Raw genomic sequence first — 12374 nt, forward strand, 5'->3', positions numbered from 1 at the left:
CACGCCGAGCTCTGGAATGTTGAATCCTAATTGCCACGCCCCACTGTTTTCCCTTTTGCCACGCCCCTCTTCCCGAACTTCATTTCCCAACATTCTTTTAACTCCGCTAAGTCAGAGGTCATTGTGACGTCATCTCACAGCCCTCAGGGAAATGTAGTTTGTTCATTCTCCAGCTAGAGAAAGATCTGGGGCCGTGGACTACCACTCCCGTGAGGTAGTGCGCAGTCCCACCCCTTAAGCGGCGTCTTCGAACACGCCGCGGCAGCCATGTTGATCGTGGCTAGCTCAGGGGCCGGCACCAGCAGGTTATAGAAAGCAGGTGTCAAGATGTTGTCCGTGGTGTTGAGGAGAACCACGCCAGCGCCGCGGCTTTTCCTAGGGTTATTCAAGTCTCCATCTCTCCGAAGCCGGGGAAGTGCTTCCGGCCGGAGCATAACCACCGGAGACTGCGGGGAGCCGCAGCGGCTGAGAGCTGCCACCTGGGTGCGCCCGGGAGCATCTTCTATCTTGTTTCCCGGACGGGTGGCAGCCACCGGAGGGCGCCATGGAGAACGCACGGAGATCCCATGCCTGGCTGCCGCCTCGTGGGGACGCGGTTCTAACCCCGGACAGGACAGCTGGGATGGAGTCCCCAACAAGGCGGGACTGGGCATGTGGGCCTTGGCCTCAGCGCTGGTGGTTCATTGCTACAGCAAGAATCCGTCCAACAAGGGTAAGTATGGGACCAGGCTGGGTTCAAGGAAGAGATGTGGGTGGATCTTGGCTCCTTTGGAAGATTGGAACACAAAACCTTACTTAGAGAGACCCAGTTAACATTTGCTGGCCGAGGCAGCATGTTGCCCTGGAAAGCTTGAAGTTACATAATTTCCCATTTTAGGTCTAGACCCTTCTTTGGTCATCAGCTTATGTAAATGTATAATTGGGGACATTGGACTGCCTAATTACAGCCTGGTCCTTTTATAGACTGGTCCATTAGTCTTTAACGAGGACTCCAGGAAGCCCCGATAGCTTTAGGGACAGCCTGTACATAGGCCCAAGGGAGAAGTACACTTGGTTCTGGTAATAACTTGACCCCCACGCTCCTCTCTTGGCTTAATTTCCCCCACTGTATAGTGAAGGCAATTTCTCAGTACTCTGACAAGACTGATGTTTTGGCCTGTCTTGGAGTTCAAAGTCTGTACTATTGCTGTAAGTTTTGCTATGCTTAGTGTCATACTCCTGAGCTGGGCAGTGTGAGGGGTGGAGCCTAGGGAGGACAGAGAGTTGGCAGAAAGTAACTCTCTGGAGACTTACAGCCCTGGGGGTGGGGGTGGGGGGGATAGGATAGGAGGTGGAGGTAGCTAACCCCATTGGCATCTTACCTAAATTGCTTAGAGCTGAGCGGGAGTGGGGGGGGGGGGGGGGAGTGGCCTGGCTGGCTGAGCCCAACTTCTCAGTTTCTCAGTTGCCAGTGGGGCAACTTGTTAAAGCATGGTGCTTGTGGGTTCCATGCACCCCAAACTCTTGAGATTGTTGAGCAAGGTTGGAGACTGCCTTGATTTTCACTTGTTTTGTAGGAAAGAAAGGGCTTTGGATGAGAAGCGAGGACACTGAGGAGCTTGTCTTGTACTGTCTGTCTTTGTGAATTTGGACTCGTTCTTCACTGGTCCTCAGTTTCCTTCCTCTTAATGAGGATATTAAAGGGCCCCCGCCTAGCTTAAGCGTGCGGTGACTTTATGATTTCCAGCTCGGTGTGTACTTGAAGGTGGGGCTATCTGTGTTTAGCTTGGAGCTGGTGTTCAAGAGGTCCCATCTTAAAACCTAGCCAGTTAAGGAGATGGTGCAGGCAGTTGGCCATGCAGGGCTAGTGTGTATTACAGAGGGTCAGAGAGCTAGTGGGGTCAGGATAGCCTTCCTGGAGGACTGGCAAACTTTCCAAGATGGGGAGTTTAAGCTTCTGAAGGACAACACAGGGGCGGCCCTGTGCATCCCATGATGGCGGGGCCTGCCTCTTACCTTTACCCTAATACTAAACACTTGTCCCAGTGTGTGGCTCGTGGAAGAGAGAGATTTACGGATGTGCCTTGGGTTGGGTTGTATTCCATAGCTGGACTTCAGCCAGCCTGGTGTGGAGGGGTGGGCATTTTGGCCAGTGAGGGTGGAAGACAAGGTCTTTGGAATGAGCTGGGAGAAGATGAAATGGGCCTTGCATGCCAGGCAGCATTTGGAATTCTGTAAGCAGTGAAGAGCCATGGAAGGATCATGAGCAGAGACTGTCCTGCAGCCAGCGTGCTTGGCAGAACAGAAGTGTGTCTGAAGTCTGCCTTGAGATTTACTAAGAGCTAGATTGGACTTTATGGCATGTGATATCTACTTAATAAATTAGGTAACGGCTAAAACTATAGCTGCTTCCAGCCCTCCTGAGCTGCCTGATCTGGGGTTTTGAGCAGCGTCCCTCAGTGCAGTGTCCTGAGAAATGGGTCCCTTCCAGAGCCAAGGGGGATTCTGGTAATGGAAAACCATTGAGAATCTGTGTGCCTAGAGTGTCCCAAGTTAAATCTCAGCTCCTTCCTCCTCCTTCCTGTGGCCTTGGAGAATGGAGAGTGAAAAGAGGTTATCTATAAGGAATGAATTTTCCTCTTCTGTGAAAACAATCCATAAAAGCTGGGTGTGATGCACATACATTTAATCCCAGGAGGCTGAGGCAGGTGGATCTCTGAGTTCCAGGAGAACAGTCAGGGCTACAATCTTACCTCAGAAAACCAAAACAGCCAGGCTTGATGGTACATGCCTTTAATTCCAGCACTTGGGAGGCAGAGGCAGGCAGATCTCTGTGAGTTCAAGGCCAGCCTGGTCTACGAAGTGAGTCCAGGACAGTCAGAGCTCTCATTCAACAGAGAAACTCTGTCTCAAACAAATACCACACACATACACCAAAGCCAAAGCAACCAATTAAACAACAACAAAGAGCCCCAGAGAATCTGTAAGTAGGACAGGCCTGGCTCCTAGTCATAGGCCAGTAGATGGAGTGGAGTCCAGCACCGTAGTCTGTAAAGAGCTTTTTATGCACATGATGAAGCTGGTGTCTCATCTCTCTTCGCATAAGCGGAAGCCCAGGAGCTTACATGAGTTGGCCCGGTCACACAGCAAGTAAGCTTTTGTGCAGGGACTAGACCTGGGCTCAGCTTGCTGCTGGCTCTAATGACTCCTCTCACATTTACCTGGTGGGTCTCATGGTTACTGAATGCTGAGGCCTGGGTAGAAAGAAGTCAGCCTAGTGGCCAACAATAGGTCAGAATAAGGCTGGGCACAGAGAGCGCCAGCTGTGCCTCTGCTGTCGGCTTGTGTTCCAAGTGGCCACAAGGTGGTGCCAGCAACCAGGCCAGGCCTCAGCTAGGCCTGAGACCTCAGGGATCCAACTAACCTGTTTGGGTCTCCTTTCTCTGAGCTTGCACTAAGGATTTTGGAGACTTTTAGCTGTTGTTTTATCTCCTCAGCATCCTTGTGAGGCTAACAAGGATTATTGTCTGCCGAATACTGTGGGAGGTTGGTTGAGTTGGGCTGCAGAAGCCACACAGAGGGTAATAGCAGAGTGGGTTGGACCCCAAGCATCCATGGCTTCTGATTGAGGTTCTTTCTACTCTTAGGGAAACCCACATACCAGAGCCTCAGTGCTTGGGGAGAGTAGGGCACATGGCATCTGCTTGGATCCCCAGAGCAGAGGTGGGGTGGATTCCACCAGGGGAAGGGGTTTGGTTCATCTTCTCATGTCCAGCTTTTGCTTTCATGTACCGACTTGTTGGGTAGCTCTAGAGAGCTAGGTCCTGGGCTGGGCTCTGACCAGTACCCCTCTTCTTTTCAGATGCAGCTCTGATGGAAGCTGCCAGAGCCAACAATGTACAGGAGGTCAGAAGGTGAGTGGCTGGGCCTTGCTGTCTTACAAAGAAGGCCTGAGGAAATCTCTCCCTGGCCTGGACTTGTTTCCTGAGGGTGTCCCTGTAGCTGCCAGACTTTATATATTTAAGGTATGGGGGTGGCCCCATGAACATCTCTTGAGTGTTCGGTTGCAATAGCTTGGAGTCTGAGCCTATGAATGTTCCAGTTTGCTTTTGTTCCTTTGTGGAGGTGACCATGTATTGATGTTTGCTGCTTGGACCTGGGTGCAGGTAGGCATTCTTGGAGAAGCTTGGGGCTTAGGAGCTCTTAGTGCCAAAAGATTGTATGGGTCTAAGGAAGCTTGCCTGCAGGGCTGGGGTGTGCTAGGCCCTGCAGGAGGCAGGCTGTGGTGGTAGTATTCAGCTTCACCAGCTCAGCCCGTCCTCTCAGGCTTCTGAGTGGAGTGAGGCTCATTTGTACACAGAGGCTGACTCCTCTTGAACACGAAGCATTGAGCTTGTGCCATGGACAGGGCAGAGTGTGCATCTAGGCTGGATGCTGAGGCTGGCCTGGCCAGAGCATCAGTTAGGGATTGTTGTTTAGAGATGGTATTCATCCCTCTTGGGCCGTACCTTGGTGCCCTTCAGATGCATCTAAGTGGCCGTGGGACCCTCCCTTTCCTTTCCTCTCTTCCCCCACTCCCACCCCCCAGACAGGGTTTCTCTTGTAGTCCTTGAGAGAGGGTTTCTCTATGCAACAGCCCTGGGTATACTGGACTCACTTTGTAGAGCAGGCTGGCCCACAGAGATCCACCTGCCTCTGCCTCCTGAGTGCTGGGATTAAAGATGTGCGCCATCACACCTGGTTTGGGACTCTCCTTTTCTTACCTTACATATTTTTGTTTGTTTTTGTAATACTGGATGCAAACATATTCCACATTGCACTTGGCAATTGCTCTACCAGTGAGTTACTTCTCTACCCTTGGCTTTGTTTTGTTGTTTGTTTTGTTTTTTGATCAGGGTTTTTTGTTTTTAAGATTTATTTATTAAGTATACAATGTTCTGCATGTACACCTGCAGGCCAGAAGAGGGCATTAGATCACATTGTAGATGGTTGTGAGCCACCATGTGGTTGCTGGGATTTGAACTCAGGACCTCTGGAAGAACAATCAGTGCTCTTATCCTCTGAGCCATTTCTCCAGCCCCCTTGATTAGGATTTTAAAATACATATATTTTAAAAAACTTTTTACTTGTTTTTGGTTTTTTGAGACAGAGTTTCTCCCTATGTGTTCCTGGATGCTCTGAAACTCACTATGTAGACCAGGCTGGGCTCAAACTTATAGAGATCCTTCTGCCTCTGCCTCTAAGTATCAGGATTAAAAGCATGTGCCATCACAGCCAGCCAGTTTTCTTTTCATTCTGTGTGTGTGAGCATTGAGTCTATACGTGCTTTGTGTACCGTGTGCATGTGGTGCTCTTGGAGGCGTTGGATCTTCTAGAACTGGAGTTACAGACAGTGACACTGCATGTGGGACTCTAACCTGGGTCCTCTGGAAGAGCAGCCAGTGCTCTTAACCTTGGAGCCATCTCTTCAGCCGCATAGCCCTGGTTTTTTTGAGAATAGATTTTGTTGTGCAACCCAGGCTGGCTTTGAACTTTTAATCATCTTGCCTCAGCCTCCTGAGTGCTAGGATTAATGGTGTGGGCAACCATGCCTGGTTTTGTGTTCACCATTTAGATAGAAGGTCAGTGTTTGGGATAGTTGTCCCTGCATACCATGGGCCCTGTGTGCCCTTCCCCACTCCAGATACTTGAACATGTAAGACAGTGTGGAAAGGCAGCCATGGCTCCACCAAGACTTACTGCTTTGATTCCCTTTCATTTTATCTGCAGCATTATTATTGATTCTCAAGGGTGCATTTGAGTATTAATGTTCAAGGCTTAGTTTTTAATAAACCACTTTTGGAAGTATGGGCTGGGAGTTGTTTTGTAGCCAAATAAATATGATGGAGCAATAGTATAATAAACATGTGATGATGCATCTTAAAAACCAAGCATGGATGTCATCTTGTTGTTATAAGAGCCATTCATAACCGCAGCTGTGTGCAGCAGCTTCATACCCAGGCACGTGCCTTGCTTCCCAGAGCCTCATTTCAGGGAAGTGGGGAGTCGAAACCGACTTACTGACCCTGGAATCACCTGTTGGTAACTGCCAAAGACTGCCAGTCTGTAGCTTCCTGTCCCCAAAGCCCAAAGTGGGCAGCAGGCTCGCTGAGCTGAGGAGTCAGCTGAAGAGGCTGGCTCTAGCTTAGTTCATCAAGCCCCCTCCAAGGGTAGAATATTTTAGCTCTGAAATTTATGAGGGTATTTTGTTTTTTGTTTTTATTTTTTTTTCAAGTTTTAGTTTTAGAGTCAAGGTTTCATGTAACCCAGGTTGGCCTCAAATGCACTGCATAGCCAAGGATGACCTTTAACTTCTGATCTTCTGCCTCTACCTTCTGAATGATGTGATTCCAAGTGTGCATCACTGTGATTGATTTTATGATTTTACTGGGGATCAAACCTAGGGATTTGTGCATGCTGGGAAGGCACCATACCAGTTGAGACTCAGTTTTGGGAGCTTTCTGTTGTCTTGTTTGGGGGTTTGGTTTTTGCTTTTGAGGTGGTTCCTGGTATGAGGTTCAATAGGTCTTACACTCATGATCTTCCTGCCTTGGCCTCCCAAGTGCTGTGATTACAGGCGGGTACTATATGCCTAGCAAATATACTCCTCCTCGCCCTCCCCTCACTTCCTTCCTCTTTTTCTTCCTCCCTCCTTCCCTCCCTTCCTTCTCTTCCTTCTTTCCTTCTGCCTCTGCTTCCCCGGTACTGGAATTATATATGCACACACCCTACTAAATATATATATTTAATTCTTTTTAAAGATTTTTTTTTTTTTATGTGTAGTGAAGGGGAAAGCGAGTATGCTCCTGCGAGTACCCACAGAAGCCAGAGGGTGTCAGATAGCCTGGTGCTGGAGTGATAGGCAGTGGTGAAAGACCTGAGGAATAGTGTGTACTTTCAACCACTGACTCATCTCTCTAGTCCCTAAATACACACACACACACACACACACACACACACACACACACACACACACATTTAAAGATTTTTAAAATGTGTATTGGTATTGTGTGTGCGTGCGTGCGTGCGTGCGTGTGTGTGTGTGTGTGTGTGTGTGTGTGTGTGTGTGTGAGAGTGTGTATGTGTGAGGATGCCAGATCTCTGGAACTGGAGTTACAGATAGTTGTAAGCTACTATATGGGTGCTGGGAATTGAACCTGGGTCCTCTGGAAGAGCAAACAGTGCCCTTAACTGCTGAGCCATCTCTCTAGCCCCTAAATACATTAAATAATAATAATAATAATAATAATAATAATAATAATAATAATAATAATAATAGTGGCAACTAAATATCTACCAGTGGTGTACAGAAAGTAATTGGATTCCTAGCATGTAACTTGGAATTGTTGGGACTACCTCACACCATGGGTAATATCTGTGGGAACGTTTCAAGTGTGTCCCCAGTGCTTACCTGTCCTCCTGCCTCTCCTTATCCCCTTCTACTAGCATCTCCTTTACCCTGTGCCTTAGGGCTTTATTGCTGTGAAGAGACTCCAGGACCAGGCAACTCTTTTTGTTATTGTGTTTGGTTGTTTGGTTTTTTCTCGAAACAAGGTTTCTCTGGGTAGCCTTGGCTATCCTGGACTCACTTTGTAGACCATGTAGACTAGGCTGGCCTCGAACTCACAGCAATCCATCTGCCTCAGCCTCCCAAGCACTGGGATTAAAGGCGTGCGACTTCACGCCTGTCTCGACCAGGCAACTCTTTTTGTTGTTGTTGTTGTTGCTGTTGGTTTTGTTTTTCGAGGCAGGGTTTCTCTGTGTAGCCTTGGCTGTCCTGGACTCGCTGTGTAGATCAGGCTGGCTTCGAATTCACAGTGATCTGCCTGCCTCTGCCTCCAAGCACTGGGATTAAAGGCATGCGCCACCACCCCAGGCAGGGATCAGGCAACTGTTAATAAAGGACAGAGGTTTAGTTCATTATAGTGATGGCTGGAGACATGGTGCCAGAGAAGGAGCTGTGAGTTCTACACTTTGACCCTCAGACAGAGAATGACTTACGCCTCTGAGACCTCAAGGCCCGCCCCCACCGTGATCCAGTTCCTCCAAGAAGGCCACACCTCCTACTAGTCCTACTCCCTATGGCCAAGCATTCAAACACAAATTCTCTGGGACCATTCCTATTCAAACCACCACACCAGGAAAAGAAGTCATGCGAGTGAGGCACAGACTCTCCTTAGCCCCCATCCATCCCACAGAGGCGACGTGCTGGTCCAGACAGGAGGCAGGCAATGCTGGCTGACTGCCAGGCCCAGGACTTATGCAGGATATGAAGAAAGAATGAAGAGATGTGGGGATATGCCTGGCCTGCATGCAGGAAGAACTGCAATTGGGGGATTACATGCCCCTTGAGGCCAGAGGCCAGGTCATCTCTCTCCACTCCTTCCACCTTCGGCAGTGCAGTGTCCAATGAGGCTGTTCCTTTACTTTTTGTTGTTTTTCTTTTCTGTTGTTGCTGTTTGTTTTTAGAGATAAAGTTTCACTGTGTGTAGCCTTGGATGGAGAGCCTACATCCCCACTGGAAGGAAATGGTCTTGAGTTTTGTTCCTTTTTTTCCTGTGTCTGCCCTTGACCCCACTGATGCCTCATGCTGTTTTTTACTTGATGCTTGCTGTATGCGCTCCCCTTTACTTCTGTCCAGCAGGCCTGCCTATAAGCAAGACAGATTTCTAGTCTCAATCCCCATCCCCACCCCTCAGTTTACAGTTATTTTGCCACTGTGTGATTGGTATGGTTAGTGGTGTCAGTTTTTGGAATAGCGCTCAGACCTGGTGAATAGTGTTACTAGGCCCTCGCCATCTTGGGCCTCTGACATCTTGTGCCGTGACCTCTCTTAGCTCCTGTCTCCAGAACCTCCAGAGACTCCGGATGGGGAGAGGAGCCTCACCCCAGAGTCTGCAATCCCTGGAGCAGGCTGCAGCCTCCCTGCCTCCGCTGGCTGCACTCTGCACTCCATTCTCGGCCTGCTGCTTCCATCGGGCCGGTCTTCCAGGCTCAGGGGCAGTGCCGCCTTCCTTCCTATGACCCTTTTTTGACTTCTCCTAGCTGATCTGGTCTCTTCTGTCCTCGCCTACTGTATTCTTCCTGTGGTGTGGGAGTGTCTGGAGGATCTTCTGAAAGAGAAATTGGAGTCAAGTTGGAGAAATAGGGTAAAATGTCAAGAATACAGTATGCTCAGGAAAACTAGTGACCCCATGCCAACCCAGCCAGGATGACTCTCTCAGGCTGAGAGCACTGAGTCAGCAGCTCTGGACTGTGGTCCTCATGGTAGGGACTGTTTATTGCTTTATGGGGATCTGGCTAATTAGATGTGGAGTGGCTGCTTGGCCAAAAGGACAAAGCAGGGTCTACCATTGGCATACGTTATTCTTTTTACATCGTATTAATTTTGTGTCCGTGTGCTTGGGTGTGCCAGTGCCATAGCAGCTATGTAGAGAGTAGAGTTGGGTGTGCCAGTGCCATAGCAGCTATGTGGAGGGTAGAGGATTGCCAATGGGGATCAGTTCTTTCCTTCACCATGTGGGTCCTGGGGATTGAACTCAGGTCCTCAGACTTGGTGGCAGGTACTTTTACCTGCTGAGCCGTCTCTGCTGGCTCCATGTCACTATTTTTATTAAGTACTTTGGGCTGCTCATACTAGCTGAAACCTGTAATCCTAGCACTCAGGAGAGGCAAGAAGTTCTCTAGTTCAAAGCCAGCCTATTGCTACTCAGTGAGAGGTCAGCAAGACTATCTGAAAACAAACAGAACAAGAGTTTGTGAGGCTGGGCCTGGTGACACACACCTGTAATCCTAACAGAAGAAGGCAAATTGATGTGAATTTGAGGCCATCCTGGTCTACGAAGGAAGATCCAGGACTGTCAAGGCTATGCAGAGAAACCCTGTCTTGGAAAAAACAAAACAATAACAAAAAGTTTGTGAGCTGCCTTTCCCCTTGAGTCATTGGATTGCATGGCTCCTGAGGACAAGGGCAGGCTCTGCTGTCCCTCTGCTTACCTGTGACCGAATCTAGCCTGGCTGACTGAATACAGCAGAAGCAGGCCGAACAGAGCCTCGGCAGTCTCCACTGCTGCGCAGCAAGGCTGCGTTCTTTTCCTTTCCTTCCCCTTCCCTGGGCAGCAGCCATTTCCTCCTTTCCCCCTAAGGCACTTAAACTTTGTAAGCCCACCCAGCTCCCACTAGAGCTGGGAGGCTGGCCCCTGCCCTGATGCAGCCATGAGAGCAGGTGACTCCCCTTCTCAGCCCAGCCTGGCGTCTGCACTGAGCCACTCTCCCAAGACCAAGGGGACCAGACAGACTGCAGCACATCTGTCAGGGCTCCGGCAGGGCCGTGAGGGCCTGTCAGGACAGGATTGGGAGACCTTCTGTTCCCCATGGAGATCACATTTCCTTCAGACCACGCTGCTGCTAGACAGCATCCTGCCTGTTCTTTCCCCTTCACTGGACTGAGAGCTGGGCCTCTGTTACTGTTGCCCCACTTAGCCCTTCATCATCCCAGACAGGCTCAGCAGAAGAGAGCCTGGTGGCAAAAGCTTTGCACCTCTAATGGCCGTGTGTCCTTTCCTTGCGCAGTTCAGGTGTTCATTTGACAAACATTTACTAGTACTTGCCATTTGCTGGGTCCTTTGCTTGGCACAGGGGACACCTGACCGGTCATGAGGCCTTCCTTTAATGGAAAAGATGTGGAGCTGGATGTGGCTGTTACCCACTTGTAAGCCCAGAACTCTAGAAATAGGAGTTTGGTGAATTTAAGGCCACACAGGCTTCAGTGGGATGACTCTGAATGAAAGGGAGAAGCAAAGGATATGGTTGGTGTTATGATTAGTAAAAAGAAAACAAGATGATAAGATAATAAGATGCCGGGGAACAGATATTATATTATATGAGGTTTATTAAATGAGCATGGGAGGAGAAGAAAAGGGGGTAGAGGTACCCCAGAGAGAGAGGAAGAGGGAGAGAGAGAAAGTAAAGAGGGCGTAGAGTGGAGAGGGAGAATAGAAAGAGAGAGGGTGAGAGAGAGGAGTGGGGGGGGGGAGAGCCACGTGGAGGTTTGTCCTTTTATATGGCCCTGGGCAGGGCCACGCCCCCATGCCGGGTAAGCAGTGACGTCACAGGTAGGCAGACTGAAGCGGAATACTAACAGCTGGACTATAGGGAGCAAGGATAGGTGATACAAAACAAAGTTGGATAGCTTTAGGGAAGGACAATCCACAGTGTGTGTATAAAAGGGAAAGATGCTAAAAGTTAAATTTGTAGGTTATAATTTTTTTTTCCTCTTTTGAGACAGGGTTTTTCTGTGTAGGCTTGGCTGTCCTGGACTCGCTTTTATAAACCAGGCTGGCCTCGAACTCACAGAGATCCGCCTGGCTGTGCCTCCTGAGTGCTGGGATTAAAGGCATGCACCACTACGCCCGGCTCGTAGGTTATAATTTTTAAAGATTTTTGCTGCTTAGTGGAAAACATGTTGGTCAATAGCCGTTGTATAGGAAGTCAGGCTGACAGGCAGGTCTAAATTGTGTAGGTCATTGGCAGAGCACGTGTCTAGCTTCCGTGAAACTGGGTTTAATCCCTGACAAAGAAGAAAAGCCAGCGGAAGAGTCCAGACAGGTGGGGTGTGCGGGTGGGGCTAAGACCTTAGCTGGCCTAGCCTGTAAGGTTAGACTAGTGCCTGCAGATTCAGAGTCTGATACATAGTAAATATCCAACAGAGGAAAGCCAAATGAATGAGCAGGTCTGGCTGTGTTTCATTCAGAAAGGAAATGTTAGTGAGTTTCTGTTTTCAGGCTGAAGCTCATGTATAGCTGCTGTTGCTGTGCACTGAATGGAATGAAGATTTGAAAAAATTGAGTCAGAAAGAACATTAAGGTCTTTTTTGGTTTTTTTCTGAGATAGGGTTTCACTATGTAGCTCTGGCTGTTCTGGAACTCAATATATAGACTAGACTGGCCTCGAACTCACAGAGAGTCACCTGCCTGTGCTGGAATTAAAGGCATATGCCATTCGTTCTGGCTTTTTTTTTAAGGTTTATTTTTATGAATTGTAATTATGGGTAGATATGCGTATGACTGTGGAAGGCAGTGTTGCATCCTCTGCAGCTAGAGTTAGAGGTAATTGTGAAGCACCTGATATCAGGTCTGGAAACTGAACTCAAGAGCCGCAAATGATACTTAACTCATCTCTCCAGCTTGTGTGTGTGTGTGTGTGTGTGTGTGTGTGTGTGTCACAACACAAGGCTTCTCTGTGTAGCTCCGATTGTCCTGGAAATAGCTCTGTAGGCCAGGTTAGCCTCACATAGGCTGGCGCACGCCTTTAATCCCAGCACTCAGAGGTGTGAGTTCGAGGCCAGCCTGGTCTGC

General features: G+C 49.0%; 1 protein-coding gene across 2 annotated transcripts in view; it reads left to right on the forward strand.

Annotated features, from left to right (window-relative positions):
- Window positions 1-250: 250 nt before the first annotated feature.
- Window positions 251-12374, forward strand: part of Clpb (caseinolytic mitochondrial matrix peptidase chaperone subunit B) — a 125944-nt gene continuing 113820 nt past the window's right edge. For both annotated transcript variants that reach the window (XM_051149072.1, XM_051149073.1), the window contains exons 1-2: window positions 251-712; window positions 3842-3893. In XM_051149072.1, the coding sequence (XP_051005029.1) occupies window positions 328-712; window positions 3842-3893 (437 nt within the window). In that variant the 5' untranslated portion in view covers window positions 251-327. The remainder of the gene's footprint in view (window positions 713-3841; window positions 3894-12374) is intronic.

This window comes from Acomys russatus, chromosome 7 (assembly GCF_903995435.1).
Source record: "Acomys russatus chromosome 7, mAcoRus1.1, whole genome shotgun sequence".
NCBI classification, from domain to species: domain Eukaryota; kingdom Metazoa; phylum Chordata; class Mammalia; order Rodentia; family Muridae; genus Acomys; species Acomys russatus.